Source organism: Phlebotomus argentipes, unplaced genomic scaffold (genome assembly GCF_947086385.1).
Source record: "Phlebotomus argentipes unplaced genomic scaffold, Phlebotomus argentipes genome assembly contig_5, whole genome shotgun sequence".
NCBI classification, from domain to species: Eukaryota; Metazoa; Arthropoda; class Insecta; order Diptera; family Psychodidae; genus Phlebotomus; species Phlebotomus argentipes.
This window is the reverse complement of record NW_026776165.1, coordinates 565,844-590,895: the sequence shown is the minus strand read 5'-3', so window position 1 is coordinate 590,895 and position 25,052 is coordinate 565,844. Positions and strand designations below refer to the sequence as shown.

Below are 25,052 nucleotides of genomic sequence, written 5' to 3'. Positions count from 1 at the left end.
ATAAAAAGTGGTGAGGAAAAGGTTTTGCGCTTCCGCACGAGATTCTTATATGAAAAAGAAAATAAAATGAAAACATTCAAAAGATAATTTCTTTGCAACCGTATTTCTTGAAACTCGCTCTGATAATTGTCAAAATAAATGGTGAAAAAGGATTTCACCGAAATTATGCAGAAAATTGGTTTGTGTCTTAAATAAATTCCATGTCTTAATATTAAAAGATTTAAAAGGATTAAGAGTTAACCCTATAAGAGGATTGGTGTTTCTTTTTAAATTATTAAATAATTTTCTTTCCAAAATGTGAAGTCTTTTCTTCGTACCCAAACCACAATTAAATAATTTGACAACAATTAAATGCAATTGTTTCTTTGGGACAAATGAGTGTGTTTGATGGACAAATCCAGATTGAATGAATGAATGGTTTTTATTGTGGCTGACGAGAATGAATCTTGAAAATTGATATTTAAATATGTTCCATAATGACGTCACCGGATATTCTGTTGTTTAGCTTTTAGAGCATTCATTACATATATTCCGTGTGTGAGATTTTGCCGGTGCTGAGACATAAACAAACCCCACAAGTGAAGTGACTCTTTGCCTGATGCGTTACTTTCAAGCCATGCCTGAGAAAGTAGAAAAATAAACAAATCCGCATATTTATATAAATAATGCGAATTGTAAACAATGTCTTGCGCCTCAATAAACTCAAAGTGTGAGGCGTTCAGAGTGCAATCCGACATTTCCTCCACCTTTCCTCCCCCCCTCTGACGTGGGGGTGAAAGCCTGTAATTTCCCATCATGAACACGATTCCAACTAAACTTTCCTTCCCACAGAGAGAGATTTAATTACCCTGTCATGCGGAGATGTGCGGTCAAGGACCTCTGATGTGCCTGCAAATCCCTGCAATTCCCTGCTGAACTGTGTGCACACCTCTGCAAATTGGCGGTTGGGCTAACTTGTAGCGCTTCCAGCGTGTGCTTCTGTGACGTGGCGAGAGAGAAAAAGATTCTAGGGCGCGCGTGCCTTTTGACTTTTAATGTGGAAATTCCATTGAGAGGAAATGATGAGAGATTGCGATAGCTTTAAAAATAGCAGGGACGCCAGTGCGCCGCCGCGATGCTCACTCCGGGTGGCATCGATGTCCGCCTTCGTGACATTTCACACACTACAAGTCCCGACGTCTCCCAAGGCAAACGCCTAGGCCCTCTGCCTCGCCTCTTCTTCCAAAACTGGGCTCAGCCCGAGACTGTGTCCGTGTGATCTTCCTGCGGGGCCGAAAGTGATCACAAGAGTCCACACAGCTTTTCCCAGTCTCGCTGCGTGGCACTTTTCCGCACCCTCCCGGCGATGTGCCAGAATTCCCCTCGGACGACCGCCAAGGGCAGAATCCCTGCCCTGTGACGCGACAAAAGCGCCCCGAGACAGTTGTGAAATCGAGTGTAAAATGTGATATTTGGCAGTGATTCGCCAAGCTCTTTGAGACTCTCTAAAATCGCTGTGTGATGGTTCAATGGCTGCTGTTTCTAAGGCGAAAAGTCGTGAGGTGAGGCTTGATCTTCCTGAAAAAAGCCCCCAGAGAGTGTGAGTATTACATAATTTCCGCTCTGGCAGATTAATTGATTATGGAAATGGTCCAATCTTCGCGAGAACGCGCGCCTCGAGGGTGGCTCGAGTGGGTGGGGGTGGAAAAGGGGCTGAAATTGCGTGCAGAGCCAATAAAATGAGAGAGAGAGAGAAGAATTTATTGACCCATTTGTGCAACAAAATGCTTAATGGGTATCAGGAAAATTGCACACACACACACAATTTTACAATGGTTTTTTTGCGAGTGAAAGAGATTGAAGGCCGTGAGAAAATATTTCATGTAGCAAAATTGATACAATAAAGAAAAAAACAACACATTTTTGCATGCGTACAGAGAGAATTTTCAAGTGTTATTCGAAAATGATGGAAATTGGAGGAGTTTTCGGGCAATCATGGCGTTGTTACCAAGGAAAACAATGAGGGAATGGAGGGAAAATTACACATAATCCACAGGGTGAAACGTATAAACTATAATTTCAACTACAATTAAGCAAAGAGAAATTTTTCCAAGCACTACAAAGAACACCAAAAAAAAAACCATGATAATTAACAAGGAGGATTTATCAGCTTCATGTGGTAATAAAATGTGTTCTTGTTTGTATTCTAAGACAGCAACAGATATTGCTTAATGTGTTACTAAAATGATGTGAAAGAGCAAAAAGAAACATTTTTCTCCGTAGAAATAAAGTTAGACTGTTTTGACGAATAATAAAAAATATAGAGTTGAATTTTTATCGAGATTCCAAGTGAAAAGATGATTGTTTTAACATGGCAACAAATTTTCACGAAAAACCCCCTCAAAATGAGAGTATTTCGTAAGAGTGCAGCAAAAAGAAAAATTATACAGCGAGAAAAGAGTTAAATAATTAACGTTTCGCCGCTTCCAAGTCATGTGCAAATCTGACTTTATTCCAAAACATTCTCGCATTTCCACACACTCTTTCTCTCTCTCTCTGGCGTGATCCAGAGACTTTGGTCGTGTTCTCAAGCCTTTTGGCGTTGGCGGGGCGAGAGAATTTTCCCAACTCGATTACACTCGGAAACAATTGAATTGCCTGCGGAGATTTTGCATTCTGCGCCCAGCAGTGAGCTTTATGCACCTTCAGCCTCAGTTTGTGGTGAGTTTGATTGAGAATCGCGGTGTGTGTCCGTTCCAGGAATCGCCTGGCTAGATGTGAAAATGCCTGGAAATGGCATTGAGAGGCTGGAGACTATTTGGTGTAGTTGGAACAATTGTGGCTTACGTGGTTGGCATTCTCCTGCTCTCGATTCTCAGCATTCAGAATCACAGTCCTCAGCGCTTCACTTCGCGCGGTTTCGAGGTGAGATGCAGCTGCAAATGTCCTGGGCCAGAGCCATGTCCCTCACGCAATTGTGCACTTGCAGAGGCAGCTCAGCACACCACATGGCAGGGAGCTGGGCACCCTCGGACGTCGCCAGCCGATTCGATGGTGTCGTGAGCTGCGATATCTGGATGGACGTCTGCCACTTCCCGTTCGACCTCCGCGAATGCTGCACACCTTTCCCGGCCATCCGGCGCTGATCATCACCACTAAGCCACCGCCGCCGCCGCCGCTGCCGCCGGTCAGCTCGTCGAATGAAGCTGCGCCGCACGGAAAAGTCGTGGCTCTGGCCTCCTTTCCGGGCAGCGGAAACACCTGGCTGCGGTATCTGCTGCAACAGGCCACGGGCATCCTCACGGGCAGTGTTTACAAAGACTACGGACTGATGAAGTCAGGCTTCCCAGCGGAAAGTGTAAGAAATTCCTCGGTAAGTGATTTACAATCCCACTTCTGATTGTGTGAACGGCAGAATCTTGTGCAAAGTAATTTCTTATCACTTTTATGCCAATTTTTTTACGTTTGCAGTACATGAAAACTCAGAATAATTATTTATTAGCATAATTTTACTTCAAAATCCCATTTCTGACACCAGTTTATGAAAGATTTTCACACAATTTAACTGCAAAACGTCTAGTATTCTTTACTCTGGTAATATTAATGAGATTCTTGGCTAGATATCCTCAAAATTCAATGACTTTCATCACTAAAACACTTCTGTTTCAAATCGGTGATAAATCGTATTAATGTGTCGTTTTCTCATCAGGTGCTCGTTGTGAAGACCCACGAACATGGGCCTAAAGTGTGGCAGAACTTCGATAGGGCGATTCTGCTGGTGCGCGATCCGCAGAAGGCCATCCTGGCGGAGTTCAATCGCCAGAGTGGCGGCCACGTGGGCTTCGCCTCGCCAGATCGCTACAAACGCACCAAAGGCAGATGTAAGTCCAAATTCCTCGCCACGCGAGCTGTGCGCGCTCAATCTCCTGTCGCTTCTCTGCAGATTGGGAGCAATTCGTGCGGAAGCAGCTGACGGCGTGGGAGCTGATGAACCTGGGCTGGGGCAGGAACTTCACGGGACCACTCAAGGTTGTCCTGTACGATGACTTGGTGGCTGACGTCGGTGGCACTCTTCGCAGTGTTCTGCACTTTCTCAACTGGCCAATTGACGAGGTTGAGATTGCGCTGAACTCTTTGTCTGGCTTTGGTTCACTTCTGTTTTTTTGGTCAATTTCAGAACATGTTTTCATGCGCAATGTCACGAAAGGAGGGCATTTACCAGAGGAAGAAGCGCCTGATGTCCTTCGATCCATTCACAGAGGAGATGAAAGTTCATCTCGAGGAGAAGCGCACGGATGTCTTGTCAGCTCTTGGACGCCAATGAGAGATCTGAAGGGCCCAAATCTTTGTTCCAAGCATGAAATTGTAAATCAAATCATCATCCGTGGTATTTTGTAAACTGAATGGTGATTATTTTAATACCCACATCGTGGAATTATTATATATGAAAGTCCTCTGCATTAGTTAAGGACAATTAGGCGCGCAGAGGTGAGCGTTTCATTTAGTATTATGAGTATTATGTAAAATCGCAGAGGCGACGAAAAAGCGTAAGATTGAGAATATATATAATTGTTGATACAAGGAGGTGTAGTTGTAGGGCCTAAAAGAAACATAAACACACATATATATGACAAGAATCTTCACCATATGAAGGACATCGATGTCTTCTTGCACTTAATTGTATTATTTCACATTTGTATAGTCAGGAGAATTTGGGAGGATTTTACACATGAGAGAGAAATTTGAAACTTTGTACAGACGAAGAAGAAGGAAAAAAAAGTATTGAAGGAAAAATTGCACATTTGTACTCTGATATATATATATATTTCATATATGATAAGCGTAGGGCGCACATTTAGTCTAATAGAATCACAGGAAGGATCTAATACGGGACATAAAAAATTGCTAAATATACAGAGTATAATCTTTGGTGTAAATCGAATGTATTTACTTGAATGTTAAAAGTCAGTGATGGGCTATATAAAAGGTGCTTTTCTTTAACGTTAAATCATTCAGGGCTACAAAATTTCACTTCGATAGAAACACTCACTTTATGCCAACGAAGCACTGTGAAAACGATTTAGATTTTAAAACACTATATATTTAAAACTATTTAGAGAATGCTCAATTTGGTATTATTTCGCTACTGCATTCAAAAAAAAACCAAGATTTCAACTCAAATAAATACGGTGTTAATGTTGATCAAAATGAAGAATATTATTAAATCAAAGAACTAATTTATTCACAAATACTCAAAGAGTTTGCGTTTATGTCAATATGTTCCTTGAAACAAGTGGAAATCTTGTGCTTTTTGAATGTCTTTCGTGAATTTCGTATTAATCAGTATCTTCCAATGCAAGCCTTTCTTCCAACTCCACTATCTTTGATAAACCATCAGTGCCCATCCTGATTGTCGTATAATTGCAAATAACCCTAATTTTAGGATCAAGCAAGATGCTAATTAGCCAATAAAAATTGCTGTCAGCAAAAGTCGTGAATATGTTAAAAAGCTAATAAAGAAATAGAGAGTAAAGAATGCTTCCATGTCACAAGATTCTACCCAATTTATCAATCACAAAATATTTCATTAAAACATTTTATTTATTCAATCATACTTAATTCTTCCACGCAACATTTAAGGGATGCGCGCAGTAGTTTCTTTTCCTCCTTAGACTTAGAGAAACAGGGTAGATTTTTAGGATTTTATTTAGAGACACTGAAAATAAGAACCACGGCGACTGATATTGTGGCCATTTATTTAAAAGAAATATCTGATCTACTTATTTGTTGAATAAACGGTGTATTTTACACGTGAAGACCATAAAAGAAAAAAAACACCCACAGCATTTCGATATCCTCGAGAGAAAAGAGTTCCACACACTTGTCCTTATGGTAGGTAGATTTATTTATACAATGATCTCATCCTTTTACAGTATTTAAGTTGCTCTGCACATTATTCTTTGTTTCTAAATATATATATATACGATTGGAATACATAAATTTAGTAAGAAATCCAGCGACTTATACATCAAAGTCTCCAGATATATTTTCTGTTGGTTTGTAATTTGCAAAGTGTGAAAATTGCAAAGGCTGTCAAAGATCTTGCTTTTAAAGACTTTTTTTTTTAAATGGAATGGACAACAAAGAAATCCTAGATGATTGTATAAGTATTGTATGTTTGTTTTTTTCTAGCCAAAAAAGAAGGACAATTAATGTAAAGAGTATAATGCATCTTTTGGAGGCGCGCACTTGTCCTAAATTCCATTCTTCTCTAATTTCTAATCCATCTTTTTTTCAATCAAATGCACAGTAAAGGCGATTGTCAGCTTAAATAATCCACATGCACTATCAAACATCTCTCTCTCTCTCTTTCTCTTTCTCTCCCTCCCCTTAAACCTCTAAATTCTACTTTAGCGTGACTTGTGTGTGTGTGTGTGTGTGTGTGTGTGGGTGTGATTCGTGCTGATGAAGCACGTGTGATTAGCCCGTCTTCTTCTCATGCTGTTGTGCCGCACTCTTGGCGGCATTGGGAGACTTTGGTGTCTTCGTCTTCATGATGGGCGTGCCATTCTGCACGGGCGTCATGTTTTCCGAGCTCTCGGAGAAGTCACTCGAGCTGGACCTGATGTCACCCTCCATCTGGCCCGATTGCACCGCCCTGTAGGCGATCTGGAGGATCAAGTAGGTCCACACCACGTGCAGAATCAGCAGCAGAATCAGAAGACTGTTGAAGATGTAGTAAGCAGGAAACATCGGCAGAATCCGCGGCGCCTCAACGGATGTGCTGTGAATTTAATTAATTATGATATTTTAACCAATTTAAGTTTAATAAATCTTCCAATTTTTGTCTTTACAAGAAATCAAAATATATGAATTTTTTACGTGTTAAAATGGATAATTTTGCATTAGAAATCTTAAAAAAAAAAAAATCAATAAAATATCTACATAAATAAGTGGAATTGAAAGTCAATTTTGCACGTAAAATATGACAAATGTAGTGAAATTTCATGAAAAAAAGAAAAATTGTAATTTCACTGAATTGCTTTGAATTTCACAAATTTTTCTAATTGGTTTATAAAACAACAACAAAAATGTAACCTCGTTATTTTTATTGTGTGCCAAAATTTGAAGTAGAAAAAGTTAGAGGAATGAGAGAAATGCGATAAAAGCGATAAGAGAAAAATACGCACTTGTAGAGAATTCGCGGGAAGAAGCCGAGACGCGTGACGATCCAGACAACAGTGAAGATGGCAAAAATGGTGTCACAGACTTTTTGGTAGTTTGCATACTTGGTGAGCTTCGCCGCCTCCAAGAAGATGTCCGCGCAATCGTGCACGGCCAGCACGAGTGAGCCCACGCGATGCATATTGCAGACCCAGCTGAGGCCGAGCAGCAGCAGTGTCACCATGTGATGCACAAACATCTGCCAGAAGTCTTTTCGCTTCACATCGCGGAACTGCGAGATGGTGAGCGACCAGTAGAAGGCCATGGAGATCATGTAGTACCACCAAATATCATTGTCCACCGACTGCGAAAGACAAACACAGATACGATCAATTGTTTTCCCCCCAAATTATCACATGATCGCCGTCGTGTCTCATTACCTGATGCGGATAACCGTACCAGCAGTGATTGATGTTCCACAGCCACGGCTTGTGCCACAGCACCACGATGCCATAGATGAAGCTGTAGGTGTAGTAGATGCAGCGCCAGGAGTTCTCGCAGAACTTCACCAGCGTCGATGGCTTGTCCTGCGCCCGCCGGTGGCGCCACCAGCGCTCAATCTGCCTCTCCGTCATGTCCAGCCTCTTCGCCAGCGTCACCACCGCCTTGTGCCTCAGTCGGCTGCACTGCGCGTAAGCCTCCTCCAGCTCCGGCACCGGCGTGGCGCGCTTCGGGCGCGAGCTCTTGATCCCCAGGGACTTTCCCACGGGCGCCAGCCAGTACCTGGGAAGACACATTCAACTGTTCAATGCTCGATGCATTATGCAAACACTTCCCGTCTGCCAGCAGCGGACAGACGGAAGCAGGGCGACCCGAAGTCAAGCACCGCGGTCACTTTCGCTGCTACTCCTCAAGACCCCATGATTTTTTGAAACACATTGAGAATCTCTTCTTCAAGTTCAAAGCTTCGCATGTGAATAATGCGGTTGAAACGCTTTTATTTGCATGTTTTATTGACTAATTGCTTCTTTTTTTTGCTCATTCTATCACGAGATTAGAGACAAAAACTAAGAAGTAAAAAAAAAAACTTGAAATTTCAACCATAATCACTCATTGAGGTGTTTCGAGTGAGTGTAGAGAAAAGTGGGGCAACTTTGAAGTCAATATTAAATTCTGCAAATTAAAAATTGATATTAACAAAAGCACTAGACATGAATTTACTTGAATCGAAATGACTTTTCTCGGCCTGATTGAATGTTTCTCTTGGCTGAGAGATTGTATTTTGTATTTGTTTGACATCTTCTCATCTGGCCACGCTGGCCAGTCGACAAGTGCTTCAAAAAGGGTCTTCATTGATTGATTTGCGAATTATAGAGGAACTAATTGAGCTCCTCAAATGTCAAATGCAGCCCACTTTCCCCTACAGTTTTCCTATTGAGCTGGTTTTATTTCGGCAATTCCAGCGCTTGCTGGATTCCTACAAGATCGTCTGATTTGACTGGTCACGGAAACCGTGGCAACGCTGCCCGAAGCCTGCTGAGCGGAGATGATCGGAATTCTGACTCAAATGAGCGCCGGTATCTTTTCCACTGAATTGGGAGTAGATTGCAGCGAATGGGCGCGATAGACGACAGAGTAGCGGTGATCCGCGCGTCTGTCGACTCATGTCTGATAACGAGCGCTCGGCGGTCGCGGCCGCGGGGCGCGCGGCGGCGCCGGGAGTGCGCGAGAGAGATTCGATGAATGAGATAAAAGGTGTGAGGAATTCACAATTGTGAAACCTTGACTAGGCATTCCGCGAGTGGCAGATTCCAATTGCTGGCCGACTCTGATTTGCTATGGCGACAGAGAAACCATTAATTGGCCATTCTGCGCCCAATATATCAATTGCATGTAAATAAAGTGGGCAATTAGCGACGGATTTTCGGGGGGTCAGAGGCGGCGCACGCGATGCGCCACAACTCCGAAAGTGTGTGTGTGCGGGTCCGGAAGAGGGCGTAGTCCGGCCGCTTGCAGGTTATGTGGCACTCGCTCACCTCTCCAGCACGTAGCGAATGGCCAGGATCACGAGGGCCAGCGGCAGGCCGAAGATCAGGTGCCTGTAGTCGGCATAGGTGACGTCCGGCCGGGCCCCGGGCGCGATGTCCGCCCAGGTTGTGTTGGGCGGCAGCCAAACGTCCGGTGACCAGAAGCCGTCGCACACGCGCCGCACAAGATTCATCATTCCCTCAGCACTGTTCTACTGCAATATACAACACACGATTCACTAAACAAATGCGTTTTCGCCTCGATTTACTCCATGATTCACACTTTTCTTCACGCAGGGCGACCAGCCTGACGTCTCCGGAAAGCGCACGGACTCCGGAAAGTGTGTACTAAAAGCTGACGCCCGGCTGGCAAGCCCAGCAACACACGCGTAAGTACGAAAAGCGGCAAACATTGCTGTTTCAGACCTAAAGTCGCATTATCATTTTTAATTCCTTTAATTCGGATATTCATTACAAAAAAAAACTCATTTCCTTAAATCCTTAGGTTCCAATGTTTTCCAATATATGTTTTCCGTATTTTCCTAGTGCAACGTTGACAAATAAAACAGCACAACTTTACAGACATCAATGCAGAAACAAGAATGAGTGTATAGAGAAGTGCTAAGACATCCCAGGATTCTCTTTGAGCCAGATTGAGATTCCTGGACGGTGTTTCCATGTGAGTCATATTAGGATGTCTTAGAACGTATTCAATCCACCAAATTGCCCTTTCTAGAGGCGTTTCCATCTGATCCCTAAAGATTTCTGACAGAATCTTTGCATTCTCTCTATACTTCGAATTACTCATCATCTTTTCAATCAATTTCTTGAAAGATTTTCTCTCAATATTTCTTATATCTCCCCTTTCAGCAAATCCAGTTTTTACGCTCACCTCTGAATTTATGAATTGATCAAAGAAAATTGGGAGTCCAAGTATAGGCACACCGTACCAGACAGCTTCTTGTGTGCTAAGAAGGCCACAGTGACTGATGAAGAGTTTCAAATTAGGATGAGCCAGAAGATCACATTGCGGAACCCACTTTTTCACGATAACATTTGGAGAAACATCTACTGGTAAGGAATCGGCTTCAAATTTCCAGATGAATGTATATTCAGGAAGCTGTCTGAAAGCCTCCAGAATCTCTATTTGTCTGTCAACACCAAGTGTCGCGCTCTTTACATTAGTTCCCAAAGAGAAGAGGATCACTCCGTTCTTGGCATTGTCCATGATTTCTTGAAAATCCTTTGTAAGGTTCTTATTCCTCTGAATCTGTAGTCCTCCTACTGAGATTACATTTGGGAGAGCTTCTTCAATAATATCTAATCCTGGATATTTGTTAACCAGTGCAATTTTTGAGAGTTTACTCAATTCTCGAACGTTTACGTCCCAATTAAATTTCTTCTTCAACATATTATTGAGCCTTGGCTCGCTGAAATATTTTCTCCAGAAATAATCCAGATGAGCCTTTACGAAGCTGTTAAACCGTCCATAGAATGTTGTTAAATCATCAATATCATTCAATATACGCGGCACATAGGAAGAGTGAATTGTTCCTCCAAAGACTGGCGCTGTGACTTCCACTGAGAAGGTTGATATTAATGCTATCACTGGAGGATCACTGAATTTCTTCACAAATGGCAACATGACTCCTAAGGCACTATAGTCATGCAACACCAAATCGAACTGTAAGTGAATTAAAAAGTGTTTTAAAAATACTCCATTGATAAATACGCATGCTATGTACCTTAAAATCATTTGGGTAGGCAAGAAGTTGACGGAATCCTTTTGATTTCAGGCAACCTTTCAGCACAAACTCTATTGGAAGGAAGGACAAAATTATTTGAAGATACGAATTAATCTCTCCGCAGAGGAAAAAATCCGGTTTCAGCACAAAATCTTCATCTTCTGGATTATAAAAAACATCGTAAACTTTATCCAGATGCAGATAGTGGAAATTTTTCGGTGTTTCTTCCTCGATATATGTCGATAATGATGTCACATTGTGTCCTTTCTCAGCCAAAGCTGCTGTTATAGTCCTGATCCAAATGTGATTACTACGAGAATGTTCAGTGTCTAGCACCAGTATATTGGCACCGTGTGCCAAATACAGAATATAAAGCAGAATGATTGCAAAACACTTCATGTAAAACCTTGTTGCCTAGAAAGCTTCAGTAAAACTGCCGAATATCGACTTCACAATAGACTTTTATTGCGACATTCAGCTTTAAGGCACGTGCGCACGATTTTGTAGAAAAATGTATTAATTTCTCATCCATTCAACCTATTCAACATGAAATTGAATGGATTATGACTATGTGATACGTAATATGACATCGTGACTATAATCTTGCTGTTAATGCGCCAAAAAATAAAGGAATGAAGCCCTAAATCACTCTAAATTAAGTGCAAAGTACGCTTTATGTGTGTAAATATGATTTTATAAGAAAATTACAAATTTTAAGAAATGCAATGTAAGGAATTTGAAATGTGTTCTAAAAACGCATGTACTAAAGTTTTTGTCAACAAATCATCGTGCGAAAAAGTGCAATTCTTGAAAAAGGCGGTAAAAGCCAGTTTATATCCTTACTTATCGGCGTCTTTTAGAAAAAGTAGTATTTTAAGTGCTTTCTGTGTATTTAGAGATAATATCCTAATAATAGGTAAGTACCAAAATACTTAGTAAAGTGATTTTTTCAGTACGTTTCGCCTTTTTGTGGTTATGTTTACCTTTGTATTTAACATTGTGTTCTACAAGATGTTTTATTTCACTGCAGCAATCATGACAACTCCCACGAAGCGCACAGTGTCGACCAAGAGGACTGACTACATCAAATGGGAGGAGTATTTCATGGGGATCGCCTTCCTGGCGGCCAAGAGGAGCAAGGATCCCACTTGCCAAGTCGGCGCGTGCATTGTGGACACGGAGAAGAGGATCGTGGGCATCGGCTACAACGGCTTCCCCAACGGCTGCTCTGACGATGACTTCCCCTGGTCGAAGGACTCACAGGATCCCAGGGAGAACAAGTTCATGTACGTGTGCCATGCCGAGTTGAATGCCATCCTGAACAAGAACAGTGCCAGCATCCGCGGAAGCACGATGTATGTGGCGCTGTTTCCCTGCAACGAGTGCGCCAAAGTCATCATCCAGTCCGGCATCCGAGAGGTGGTGTTCGTGAGCGACAGACACCGGCACAGGGCCACAAATCAAGCCTCCAAGGACATGCTCAGGGCGGCCGGAGTGAAGTTCCGCAAGTTTGAGCCGGAAAACAAGCAAATTGTGATCGATTTCAGCGAGATTGACCGCAAGGACTACAGCCAACTGCCGATAACACCGCACAAGGAGCACCTCCGGGAACCGATCCTGGCAAAGAAGAGTGACGCAGACTGATCTAGTTTTCATCCAGTATAATTTGTTATTTACATTTAAATGTTAAGTCCATCGCAATATTTTTTTTTCTTTTACATTTTACCTAAATGCTTTCCACACACACGAATCTGCCGAAGTCTTGAGGAGGTTGCCAAAAGAAGAGATCATTTGGGAGTTGAGCACGTATTACATTTATTTACACTTAACATTGAATCCGCTGGAAAGTGGCGAGAATCAGTGTGGGAAAGATTTACTACAGATATTTTTCATGCTTTTCTCTGCCAAATATTCGGTCAATTCTCTTGCAAAGTACTTTCCAGGGGGGAATTTAGGGAGACAAACACTGAGTTAAAGTGCACAATGTCACACTGGAAAGTGAGTCCTATTATTATTATTGAGTTTTATCGTACTTTTCAAGACAGTTGACCTTCTTAGAAAAAGTCCTTCCCTCTGAAGGTTTTTGTGAAGGAACAGAAATTCCATTTAATTGGAGTTATTCAATTATTTGGATATAATTCAAGGTATATATATATATATATTTACATTACGAATTCCATTGGGAAGATTAACAGTGTCTTTTTCTCCAATACTTCATTTTTTATCTCATTTCTTTCTTTCTTTTTTTTTATTACAATCACAGATTTTAAAATTTCACCATCTTCTCATATCGAACGTGAATATCAAATAGTTTAAATTGCCGCAAATGGGAAATAATGTGGGAAAGGGGAAACATATGGGAAATTTCTTTTCTCATCAACGACATAATCATTCGTATACAATTTCATTATCGAATAAGAGTTTTACTTTATCCATTCACACTTGCAGTCTTTATGCCAAACTGAGAAGACAAGGGAAACACAGTCAACGAGGACTGAAAAAGGATGGAAAGTATATAACTACGCATATCTTATCAATTTAGGAACGTGTGTGTGACAAGTTGGCGAGAAGAGACACCCATTTTATTCGTTGTTTCAGCTGCTGTGAGTCTATCTCGCGATTAAATTGCATCTCAATTTCCAAGCGTCGTCTCTTCAGTTGTAAATCCATTTAAGTCAAAAAAAGGGGAATTCAATGATTGTGAGATGCCGAGCAAACCGATGAAGCTAAGAAAGCAGTTTATTTTTTAGCTTAAAAGTCTTAAGATGTTTGAGCAACATTTTAAGTAATTCTCGAATCAAAAATGCTAAGACGAAGAATTGAAACGAGAGAGAGAGATTAAGCCATCGCAGCGGACGATGGAGAAATTCCGAGCAATTTCCTTAGTCATTTTCAAAATGATTCATCTTATCATCTCATCTGCCTAGATTTTAGCAACAAAACAGGAAATTCCACATTCTGTGTGGCTTCAAATAAAATTATTCAATACACTTGGGTGTCGTTTAAGTGCCGCGTCAGTACTTTGATTAGTCGCCGCTGCGATCGCAAGATCTTCCACTGAATAGTTAAAATCTCAGTGGAAAAAATGCATAGAAATTAGCTTTTTCTATCTCAACTTTGAGTTCTTTAGCGTTCTGTGTTTGCTTCTGATTTAATTTTCCAACAGGAAACAACGGAAAACTTTAATACTGCAATGTGAGTGAATGAAGAGAAATTCGCAGACACTGGGAAACATTGATAACACTTATATTCTGTCTGTTTCAATCGCTGGCCAAAGGGATTTCACAGGTGCGTCCGTCATTGGGTACTGAAGAAATGGTTTTCGATTTACGAAAAACCAAGAGGAATTCCATGATTTCCTGTTTCGTAAATAAAATCGCTCCCTTGCAAGAAATCCCTTCGGCTTAAACAGTGTGTTTGATATTTGATAAACATATTTTTCCTATTATTCCACCAATTTTCCATTGAGCACACCTTGAATCTGTGAGGACACGGAGGACAGAGAGACCATATTTTTGGTCCCATTTACACACAAAACACTGCACGAAGTTCGCGACTCTGCGCTTTAGATTCATAAGCGCCGTCATTGCGACGTCTGGGGCGACTCGAATGTCTCGGAATCTGGGCTGCCGTAGCCGCTGGAGCCGTCATCGCGCGGCGGGCCCATGTTGCTGGTGGCCGCGGCGGCCGGCGGCAGTTGTGGCTTCTCGCCGAAGCACGGTCCGCGCGCCACTGCGCCCGAACTGCCCGCCATCGACGCCACGCCCGGCTCCACGGTGGCCATTGGGGGTGTCACGAGGCGTCCCGCGTGAGCGCCGCAGTTGCCTATACTGTCTCCGGCTGGCTGCAAGAGTGGGAGGAAGACCGTCATTAGTGACAATCACCTGAGACGCGAAGGAATGCAACAATGGATGAAGTGGGATTCTCGCGCTCTGAGAGCGCTTCTCTACCAATTTGTATTTGCATGGCGTGTGATTGATCCTTGGGATTGATAAGGAAGTGGAAAATGCACTGAATGGAGATTTTGAGATGCCACTTATCGAATATCTCTGATGTCTTAGCGCCTTTTCCCACTTGTTTCTTATTGCTTTGAACTTGTCGACACTTCCAGACACTTTACCATACGAAATGCATGCAATTTTAGAGGAAAAATAGTTGAAATAAACAATATAAGGACTAATTAGTCCATCAGTCCTGTGTTTCTCTAAAATTGTGTTCCTCAAACAATAGAGAAATTGCACTGTATTCACTTTTGTCATAATACAAAATACCTCATTAATTTTTCGTAATAATAAAAAATATATCAAAAAAATTATTTACTTAAAACGGACTGCACAAATTAATGCAATATTTCGTCCTTTTTGTGTGCGCGCTTGAATTGCTCATATATACGTGCAATATTAAACCCCCTTTTGTCTCTAATGCATTGTTCTGACCAAAGAATTTTTTATTGGATTGTCTCAATTATTTGAACTGCACAATAAATGAAAGAGCGTCAAAATTCGTGGAATTCCCAGGTCAACATTATTATTATTGAGCTAATTAACTTAAAATTAAATGCCAAATGTGCAGCTCTCGCATGTTGAGTCAATCTCTAGAGAGAGAGAGTAAGAGCTCAATATTGGAGCTGATGGAGAGTGTATTGATGTGATTAAAAGTCTAGATTACATTGCAGCGGTTGCTGTATTAGCATAACCAATCACGATTTACGCCACAATAGCGTAATAACGCGTTTATATTCAACGTCGCTTGCGCGACTCATGCGGGGAAAGAGCGTGAAAAAGGAGCTCTCGCGAGCAGCTTTTGTCCACACAAAGTTGCGCTAATGCCAATGGTATCCGTATTTAGTTGCATCCAATCAAGGGTGTGGATGTCGCTAGACGCGATTAATCTCTCCCCACTGATGGGCGCGATAGCAGAGCGATAGCGAGAAGTTGGGACTCTCCTGGCGGGTGCATTCGATATCGAAGAAGTTGTGATCATTGGATTGGTGGGAAAAGAGAGAGTTGCGAGGGAATTGCAGATGGGATTGAGGTCACAGGAGATGGAGTGTGATTTTACATACCTGTAAATTACAAACTTGCCTTCGAATGTGCGCCAAACTCGACGGATTGTAGGCCATGTTGGCGAATACGAGCCTCTCCTCGTAGTCATATTCGCAGAGAATTTTATTATCACAAAGATAGAATCTGTCACCAACGCAAAATCTGCAAATCACGAGACTCCTGTGAATGGAGAGGTGGAATGGCGGCCGAGAGGGTGTTTTTTTTTTACCTGTGATTGCACTGCTGACACGCGAAGCATTCCAAATGATACACATTACTTTTGGCTCGCATCACCATCTCGAAGGCGGGAATGACTTTGTTGCACGCCGCGCAGTATCCTGTTGTCCCGAAGAGTCTGTGGGCCGGAGAGCATTAGTCCAGCGGGATTATTAGGGGGGGGTCGTGAGGATCACCTGAGATAGTCCCTCTTGCAGAGGATCAAGTTGGCCTTGGTGTAGAGCGTGGAGCCCACTTCGCCCAGTCTGCAGTCGCAGCAGCCGCACTTGAGGCAGTCCTCGTGCCAGAAGAGGTCCAGGGCGCGCAGGAGGAAGCGCTCCGTGATCACCTTGTTGCATCCGGCGCACTCCCGCTGACTGGTCACGCCCAGCGCATTCGCTGGTGCGGCGGATGTCGTGCCTTTGTGGTTGTTGTTCGCCACGGAGGTCACCGTGTTGGAGGTGGAGTGATGGAGCAGCAAGTGCGGAGCTGGGGATCGGGCTACATTGCCTGATGCCTCGCGGCATGAGTCTGTGAGAATTAAGGGAAACAGAAATTGCGATTAGGGAGGCTGTCAACGCATGAACACAATACTGTCTCAAATATCTCCCCCTTCGTAACGCTACAGACGCGTAAAGTCGTATTTTCACTTAATTATGGAACTTAAATAGTTCAAATTGAAAGGTCACGATATAATTAGTGATGACGAGCATGAATTAGTTTACTAAGATAGGCTTTAAAACCTTAAAAGAGACAGAAAAAAACCCTTAATTGCGTAAAAGTGACCAATTTTACCAAGGGGCAAATCACAAGGGGTGATTTTAGAGGAAACTTAATGTTCTCAAATCAAATAATCGATTATTTGACTGAAAAATTCAAAAAATTAATATTTTCTCAAATAAAATTGAAAAATAATCAAATTCAAAAAAAATTTATCCAAAACGAATTATTTTCCAAAGTAAAGTTGAAGAAGAAAAAAAACACAAATTTTGAATAAAATAATCAGAAAAAGAATGTTTTCCAAAAAAATATTGCAAAATAATCAAATATTGAATAAATAATAACCAAAAAAATTAATATTTCCTAAAGTAAAATTGCAAAAAAAAATCAAATTCGCAAATAAAATATAACAAAAAATTATCATTTTCGAAAATAAAGTAACAAAGAAAAAAAATCAAATTCTGAACTAAATAATTTAAAAAAAAATGAGTTTTTTCTCAAGTAAAATTGAAAAATATTCAAAATTTGAATTAAAATCACAAATAATTTAAAAATAATCAGAATTTGTATAAAATAAACAATTTTTTATTAAATATTCAGAAATGGAATCAAAAATATTAAAAAAAAAATCAAATTTTCATCAAATATTCAGAAAATAATTTAAAAATATCAAAATTTTGTATTAAATAATCGATTTGTAATCAAATATTCAGAAAATAATCAAAATATTCAAAAAATAATCAAATTTTCATCAAATATTCAGTAAAAAATCAAAAAAAAATATCAAAATTTTGTATGAACACAAATAATCATAAAAATGATTAAATAATCATAAAGTTAATGGTCTCAACTTGCGACTGATTTCCCCCTTGAATTTTACTCTGCTAGAACGATCAAGTCATATATATCGAGGTCATAGATCGGTGAAAATGCAAGGAGTCTATGCTTTAACTGGTCTCTACGCCACTCTAAGTCAGAGAAGGAACACACCCTGGGGGAGAGGAAGGGATGGTGTGTAGTGAATTATATTCAATTCGGGTGCTGTCGTTCGTCAATTGATTTGTGCCTCTCACTGCTACAGCATATGCAAACAATATTTAAATTGTAATAAATTGGATAGTAAACAGGATGGAGGAATGGATTGGAGGGTACACTTGATAGATGGTCTGCTGTTGTTGAGGATTTGCCGGCATTTCTTGCTTTTGATATATTTTTGACTCTATGGCTTATCGACAGAAGGAGTGCGAAAAGGAAGGGTGGCGCAGGAGACATGATGCTACCCAATAAGCTCCAATTATATTAGCTTAGGAAGAGAAATTGCATTATTATGCAATGAACAACATATTATATTATGAATAATGGTGTAATCTCGTTGTTTATTGCACACAAATTCCATTACCTCGCCAGAGAAATGCTCTCTCTGTTTGTTTGTCTACTTTGGGTGTGTATGATGCTCTACAGCCAGGGACTGTTGGGTGGCGCCCAAGAGTTTGGGGCGCTGAAGGGGAATTATTGCAGTTTCGCCTCCGACACTGGGCTGGTGGAAAACTACCGAGTCAGTCTAATTAATTAAAATAGTTTTCTTAGGCCCCTGCGGATATTAATTAAAAATTCACTATACTCTCTCGCAGTATTATTTACGGCACCGCCAGCCACTTACTCAAGGCAAAAATGCCACTGCTAATGACTCATAAAGGCAAACTTTTTCAACTTGTGCACTCTTTCTGCTCCCATCCACTTTCGGGACACTGCAACCCACCACTTCTGTCCTCTCATGCATCTCAACAGTTGCAGAGGAGAAGTCTTTGCCACTTGGCGCGCAAAGGGCGGCTGCGTCCACGTGCTTCAATTTTGAGTGAGGCATAAATGTGGATGTGTGGATCGATTCTCAGTGAAATTGAGAAAGGTAAACATACAAAGATGTTAAAATTTAACATTCCGCCATGTGTAGGGAAAATACTCCTTGATATTCTCGCTAGATTAAAACAGTTTAAGAGAGATTTTTTAAGCGATTGCATATTGTACCAAACTCTTTCTGCATAAGTGAGACACCGTGAATGGAACAAGTTGTGCTCCTTTCTCTGCAATTAATTAATTTCAGGAGAAAATTCACAGAAGTCAAGTTCTCGATGACCAGATAAACTATATAAATTCCTTCCATTTACATTTAATACAAGGTCTTGTTTTCAACAAATCCTCAAATAGCTCTCCTTGTTGGTTGAAAGCACATTGCGTGTGCGGAAGATGTGTGATCAAAACAGAGTGCAGCATTTCCCTAAAAGTGTTGTAACATTTGCGGTGGGAATTGACATGAAGCGAAACTCTGGGGTGGTTTCGTTGGTTGGCGATGGCAGAGAAGTTGAGTGCACATAGAATTTGTGTATTAGCGGCTTTTAATTAAGAGCACTATTTAACAGTGGCGTAATTGTATTCTCTCAACTGAAAGCTGACTGCATGTTTTGCCCTTTTCCGACTTTCTCTCTCTCTCTCCTTTCTTCGCATGATTGTATTTTAATTTACTTCCCGCCATGAAACTTCAATATTTCAACTATTTCATTTCATTTTTTTTTTGTGAATTCAATCATGGCTTAATTGCCAACACTCTGAAAACTTTTTTGCAGCATCCTTATGTTATTTACACAGCCACAGTTTTGAGGGGAAAAACAGACATTTTCGCTATAAAGCGAGAGAGAAAGAGTGGGTGGAAATCTGAATTGGTGGTTGGCGATTCACTTAAATTTCTATCTGAAGTGCATGTTCGAGTTAATGAAATTTCACAATAGATTGTGAATTGTTGCTCAACAAATGGATACTTGAAATTGTATACATTTCTTTTCGACTCCTTCACATTTACACATCTCCTTGATGCATTTCACTTTGGTTTTTAGGCCATTTGCATACTTATTGTCACTGCAACAAATGATCCTTTCTAGTCAAAGAATGTGATTGAAGAGGAAAATGAAATAAATTATCTGAAATACTTTGAAAAACTTCCTCTTTTCCTTTATGCTTTTCCGCTGCCTTGATACCTTCAGAGCCCTTGGCTAATTTGAATTGCAATCAATGAACTGCCAGGAGAACTAATTAATTACCTTTAATCACATTCAATCCAATTAAATCAATTTCACTCTTCTTTGTTGCTCTTCTCCTTTGTTTTCTTCTCCACAACTTCAGGAGTTAGAGAAGCTCAGACCACAATCGAGCGTCTGAAGGTCTATCAAACAGGCAAAGCATATAATGATATTGAAGGTAATTATGATTGTTTATGAAAATAAGTCATCTGTGCATAATTCACACATTCTGTAAGTACATTTAATACTCATGGCAACTCTCTCCTGCAAGCGTTATGTAATTCGTGCAATTGCATAATGGAAGTTCAACACAATTTCACAGATTAGCCAATATCATAAGCTCAATTTCTGTTAATTAAACTACCTTGATAAATCGATTAATGCCACAAGATTTGTTAATTACGCCGGACAGCTTCAGCGTGAATATTGTTGTGAACAATCAAACAATGGAATCATAGGAACTGCAAGCCATTTCGATGTACATTGAGAGGCGTAAAAGGAAAATAATATGCCTAAAATATTACTATTTCTCAAATTACAGTAAATCTCTCAAGTTTTCTTCCGATATTTCTGCGGAAAAATCTACTTAAAACTGCTTTTTTGGGCATCTTTTCTAGCCATAATCTATAGAAAATTTAAAAACTCCATTTTGAAAGCTTTCTAGCGAACAAATTCGTCTAGAAATTTTTCCAAATAAACATTTTCCAAGTTCAAAATCTCTTCCAAATAACACTTTTTGAGGTTATCCCCTCGACTTCTTAACACAATCTGCAATGTTTCGTGGTGTCAAAGGTTGAGAACTCAGAAAAGCAATGTTTTTAGAATGCAAATGCTAAATGTGCCAAAGAATTGATGTGCTAGAATGCGAATTATTCTCTAAATCTGCCTTAGATTCGTGACAGAATCTAAGAAAAGATTTTTTTTGAATGTTTCTATGTGAGTAAATGAATTTCCTGATGAACATTTCCTCTTCTTAATACTTCCGCTGAACTGTACACCACTGCTGACTACATTATCTCCCCCTTGGTGAGGTATCCCTTTAGTGTCAAGGGTGAAGAGATGAAATTGATGTATCGGTCACTTTGGGAATCGAAATTCACTCCCTCACGCTATCACTTTGATGGGGTATCAGTGTCCCCGTCCGTCGCATTAGATGAGCTTCTCCTGTGTCCATGGCAAAAAGCTTTTCTCTGTGCGCTTTAATGGAAGCCCTTGTTGGGCTGGCGCTCTTCCACCCCTAACACTTTCTCTCTCTCCCGTGTGCGAGTGTGGGTGCAAAGTTGATTTACAATGGAGCCATCACAGCTCCGGTGCGGATGGCGGAGAGTTCAGGCCTTTCGCGCGGGAAAGTTGGAGAAAGTCAATTCGGGAGTCTCAACTCTGGATATCACATAACATTCAAAATGGGATTCTCTTGTACAATCTCCACACACTGTGTGTGGGTGAGAGAAGAGGACAAGTCCAGGGTGTCACAAGTTGACGCTTTCATCCCTTTTTCACCCACTTTCACTGACACATTGAGACCACACAGGGAAAGTCGGATAAGTGGCTCAAATCCATTCAATAATATCACCACCCAGTGTGTCCAAGTGGAATTCAATCACTTACACTCGATGGTCAAATGAGAAAAATATTCACTTGGAACTCAATCACTCCAATCTAATGTAATTATTCGCCTTTTTTCCGCTCTTGCGACTCTTTCCACCGCGTCTGTTTACCTAAGCAGAGAGCACATAGCAGCAGTGTTTTGGCTTTTGATATAAGTTCAGTTGTCTTTGCTAATGAAAGGCGAGCAGAATCTCATTTTTCTTTCTTGCCAACATAATCATCATAATATTTTATGTACTCACGAAGGACTCTTATGAGACTCTTCGGACTCTTCATTATTCACTTGCAGATTCAATTACAATTGGCTTATGCCACTATTCATTACAGTTTTTTCCACTTTGCAAATGGCTTTTTGCTGTAGAAGAAAAAAGAAATCAATTGCAACCCGTGGATTATTTGAACTTAATGAATGGTTGAAAGTATGCAATTTATTGAGGCATTTTTCGGTAATTTATGAGCAAATCTGTTAGGCTTTTTGTGTGTTTGAAATAATAATTTGATAAATTCAATTAAATAGTTGTCGCCTCAAAATCGAATGTTTTCGATTTTAGCCACTCTTGCGCAACATTTCTTTCAAGGATGAGGAGAATGATTTAGGAGTTATTCTGCTCTTAATACACATCCTTTTGTATTTTCTGAAATCGATACCATTGTATAGAAGAGTATATGTGCTCAATTTAAAACATCCGGTCTAGACTCTGCTCTACACGTTCCCGTCGAGGGGTATCTCGGAGTGCCCAAAAAAAGGTCAGACAGCGGAGAAAGGAGCAATTCTCATCCCTTGGCGGTGCTCTGCGAGGGTCTTCGCGACTCACCCACACAATTAGTCAATGAAATAACTTTTGGGCCGAAGAAATTCTGGGCCATAAAAAATTAACTCCCCCTAAACTGTAATAATTGGCAATTTGGAGCGATTCATCAACGGCAAATACAACACCCATCGAGTCTCTGGAAGCATCAAATAAAAACGTAATTCTAATTATCCTTTTACATGTTTTTCCGATACCCAGACCCAAGTTCATCATCCCAAGTGAGCGTCGCTGGGGCAGTGGATGTGGTAGTTAGTTAATACACACTCTCTCTCTGGCATTAAGCGAGGGAGGGGGATGCCAGAGCTGGGGCGAGAGTGAAGACAGCATGTGAAGGTGACTGAGAGAGACAGAGGGAGAGCTTTTAGTCCAAACGTTAATTAGAAATGAACGAAATATCCTCAACTCTACGTTAATTAAGATTCCACTTTCAGATACGAAATGCAATTTAATTTAATTATACTGGCGAATAAAGTAACTTTTCGTATATTACGTATACTTATTCTTTCCTCTGTGCTATGTATTCGCCTTAGACACACTGTGTGTTGCTCTTTGCTTCAATGGCTCTAAGATGGCTCCTCTCAAGGGTGAATCTATACCGCTGGAGTGTTAATTTTTTAACAGTTTTTAATTATTTTGAAACCTCGTTACGCGCGCGAGACTTTCCCATCTCGCGCGATTGCCAATGAAGGAGTGTTCTTGTCTCAAGGAAAAAGTGTCCCTTCTCAAGCCCTTGAAGCGTGTAATTCACAGATGAAACCATCTCTCTCGACTGAAACTTACAGTTTGCTCTTTTCCTTCACTATCAGATGTCCATCATAGAGACAATTAGATAAATGAATTCCTCATAACTAATTAAATACAAGACTCTCTCTCTCTCGCACCGCCCGCCCCTCGTGCCGGATATGAAGACGAAGAGACTCCGGGTCCTCACTTCATTCTCCACTCCTAATCCCGGGTGTTTTCATCTCCGCAGTATTTCTGTTTCGGAGACCATTGTCTTGATTGTTAATGCAAAAGGCGGAGAGGAAAGCACCGCCATGGCAGTGCTTATGTGAAAGCTGTAACTGCCTGTATATAATTCCATTCACTTAATTAAAATTGTAGATGATGAATTTAATTTCGAGATAAATTCTCGCGCACAAAGAATTCCACCCCACGCTTTTTTTCTACCACCAACACCGCCACAGTGGAGCTGAGAGGGCGACAAGAGAGAGAGAGAGAGAGTGACAGCATTTGCGGTGGTCCAACACGACTTCAATCTCACCCGTAAATAAGCACTCTTCGAAGCGTCATTTTTCCACCCCAGCAACTCCTCATTAATCACACGAGTGAAAATTCTGATGCGACAACTTGGGAGACCTGCTGATTTCGCAGGAATTCACTTTGGCTGGCTGTTCATCAGAAGAACTCTAACTAACTATCTCGTTAGTCTTACTTTCTACTGTCTTTACAGCACATGTAATAATTGATCTTAGATAAACACAATTTCCTCAAGGTTCCGATGTGCTTTAGAAAACACTAATTTAAGGAGAATTTTCAAGCAACACCCACGATCGATGAAATACATTTTATTTGAGTTTTATATAAATTTAAGGCGCTGAAAACATTGCTTTTCTGAGCTCAATTGTGAGCAAAATATATCAAAAGCAATAGAAATTGTGCTCAAAGTGGTTGAAAATGAAAATAATTTGAATTTGGAAGCACTATTTCGACGGGTGCCTCGAAAACTATAAAAAAAAAACTCAAAATCGCCATTTTTCAGCAAAGCGAATTCAAAATTTTGCATTAAAACAGCTGCGAAATTTGCCAAATTTACTTCAAAATACTCAAAATGCCTTCAAATCGTTCGTTAAAGTGAAAATATAATTATTTATTGGTATTTATTGAAATTTTTTGACTAAAATGTGGCAAAATTAATAGAAAATCTGGAAATATTACTTTTCAAAGTCGATTTTTAATGGTTTTTGAGTCGATTTTATACAAAAAATCAACTTTTCATACTTATACTTGAACTTTTTCTTAATGTTTTCAAGTGAAAAAATTAAAAGATATGAGAAATATTCATTTAAAGTCCAAAAAAAAAACATTTCAGGATAATTCTGAAAATCTACAAATATTTAAAGACGTTTTTATGCATTTGACTGCAATTTTTGAGACATTTTTCTTGGGGAAAAATTGTACAGCGTAAATAATGAAAATTCGACTTTTCATTCGCAAAACATGACAATTTTTTTCTCCATTTGTGCTTTTTAGATAAATAAGATTTTTTTCTATTGTCTCATAAGATATAAATCTTAAAATTCTTGTTTTCTGAATCAATTTCCGCGTGTTTGCATCCTGAAATACACGTTTTTTTCAGCACATTGTGTGCACTAAGAAGTTCCATATTGAAATTTCAGTTTAATCTTGTGCACTTTCTCTCTGTGAGAATACAATACACACCCCATATTATTATTCTCCCTTATCAATTTTAATTAATACTGGATTAATAAATTTAGCAGTACTCATCAGACTTCCAGCGCCCGCCATTGTGTGATGGGGCAAATGAAGTGAATGAGGAAGATTACGTTATTGTTCAATAAATAATAGAGAGGAATCCTGTGTGAGGAAAAGTTTGCCTCTTCTTGCCAAAATCATAATGACTATATGTGCGTGGCAATCTTTT

The 25,052-nt window shown here is 40.3% G+C and overlaps 5 protein-coding genes across 7 annotated transcripts in view; 2 read left to right on the top strand and 3 right to left on the bottom strand.

Annotated features, from left to right (window-relative positions):
* Positions 1–1,171: 1,171 nt before the first annotated feature.
* On the top strand, positions 1,172–5,488 carry LOC132265921 (WSCD family member AGAP003962). Of its 2 annotated transcripts, none has more exons than XM_059766718.1 (6): positions 1,172–1,541; positions 2,740–2,904; positions 2,969–3,352; positions 3,689–3,860; positions 3,923–4,092; positions 4,157–5,488. In XM_059766718.1, exons 2-6 carry the CDS (start codon positions 2,773–2,775, stop codon positions 4,301–4,303), a joined length of 1,005 nt encoding a protein of 334 aa, XP_059622701.1. In that variant the 5' UTR covers positions 1,172–1,541; positions 2,740–2,772; the 3' UTR covers positions 4,304–5,488. The 2 variants fall into 2 exon arrangements, with proteins under 2 accessions (XP_059622701.1, XP_059622700.1); XM_059766717.1 differs by having other exon boundaries at positions 1,172–1,579.
* Positions 5,489–5,866: 378 nt separating this feature from the next.
* On the bottom strand, positions 5,867–9,516 carry LOC132265920 (ceramide synthase 6). Its single transcript, XM_059766716.1, has 4 exons — positions 9,180–9,516; positions 7,584–7,926; positions 7,170–7,507; positions 5,867–6,763 (listed from the first exon to the last, which is right to left on the bottom strand). The coding sequence occupies exons 1-4, from the start codon at positions 9,365–9,367 to the stop codon at positions 6,460–6,462; spliced, it is 1,173 nt and encodes a 390-aa protein (XP_059622699.1). The 5' UTR covers positions 9,368–9,516; the 3' UTR covers positions 5,867–6,459.
* Positions 9,517–9,616: 100 nt separating this feature from the next.
* Positions 9,617–11,396, bottom strand: LOC132265919 (UDP-glucosyltransferase 2-like). The gene is made up of 2 exons (XM_059766714.1): positions 10,916–11,396; positions 9,617–10,854 (listed from the first exon to the last, which is right to left on the bottom strand). Exons 1-2 carry the CDS (start codon positions 11,312–11,314, stop codon positions 9,664–9,666), a joined length of 1,590 nt encoding a protein of 529 aa, XP_059622697.1. The 5' UTR covers positions 11,315–11,396; the 3' UTR covers positions 9,617–9,663.
* Positions 11,397–11,706: 310 nt separating this feature from the next.
* On the top strand, positions 11,707–12,566 carry LOC132265924 (deoxycytidylate deaminase). The gene is made up of 2 exons (XM_059766722.1): positions 11,707–11,831; positions 11,946–12,566. The coding sequence occupies exon 2, from the start codon at positions 11,951–11,953 to the stop codon at positions 12,557–12,559; it is 609 nt and encodes a 202-aa protein (XP_059622705.1). The 5' UTR covers positions 11,707–11,831; positions 11,946–11,950; the 3' UTR covers positions 12,560–12,566.
* Positions 12,567–14,489: 1,923 nt separating this feature from the next.
* LOC132265922 (LIM/homeobox protein Lhx9-like) overlaps positions 14,490–25,052 on the bottom strand; it is a 28,539-nt gene continuing 17,976 nt past the window's right edge. For both annotated transcript variants that reach the window (XM_059766719.1, XM_059766720.1), the window contains 4 exons: positions 16,374–16,707; positions 16,190–16,315; positions 15,981–16,122; positions 14,490–14,759 (listed from right to left, as the gene is read on the bottom strand). In XM_059766719.1, the coding sequence (XP_059622702.1) occupies positions 14,499–14,759; positions 15,981–16,122; positions 16,190–16,315; positions 16,374–16,707 (863 nt within the window). In that variant the 3' untranslated portion in view covers positions 14,490–14,498. The remainder of the gene's footprint in view (positions 14,760–15,980; positions 16,123–16,189; positions 16,316–16,373; positions 16,708–25,052) is intronic.

Bases quoted from the DNA above. Each gene is read 5' to 3' on its own strand.
- LOC132265924 (XM_059766722.1), top strand. From the start codon at position 11,951: ATGACAACTCCCACGAAGCGCACAGTGTCGACCAAGAGGACTGACTAC.
- LOC132265921 (XM_059766718.1), top strand. From the start codon at position 2,773: ATGGCATTGAGAGGCTGGAGACTATTTGGTGTAGTTGGAACAATTGTG. The intron at 2,905-2,968 runs GTGAGATGCAGC...GTGCACTTGCAG, and splicing joins TCACTTCGCGCGGTTTCGAG to AGGCAGCTCAGCACACCACA. The intron at 3,861-3,922 runs GTAAGTCCAAAT...GCTTCTCTGCAG, and splicing joins CAAACGCACCAAAGGCAGAT to ATTGGGAGCAATTCGTGCGG.
- LOC132265919 (XM_059766714.1), bottom strand. From the start codon at position 11,314: ATGAAGTGTTTTGCAATCATTCTGCTTTATATTCTGTATTTGGCACAC. The intron at 10,855-10,915 runs GTACATAGCATG...ATTCACTTACAG, and splicing joins CCTACCCAAATGATTTTAAG to TTCGATTTGGTGTTGCATGA.
- LOC132265920 (XM_059766716.1), bottom strand. From the start codon at position 9,367: ATGATGAATCTTGTGCGGCGCGTGTGCGACGGCTTCTGGTCACCGGAC. The intron at 7,927-9,179 runs GTGAGCGAGTGC...GTGTCTTCCCAG, and splicing joins ATTCGCTACGTGCTGGAGAG to GTACTGGCTGGCGCCCGTGG. The intron at 7,508-7,583 runs GTAATGAGACAC...TGTCTTTCGCAG, and splicing joins GGTACGGTTATCCGCATCAG to TCGGTGGACAATGATATTTG.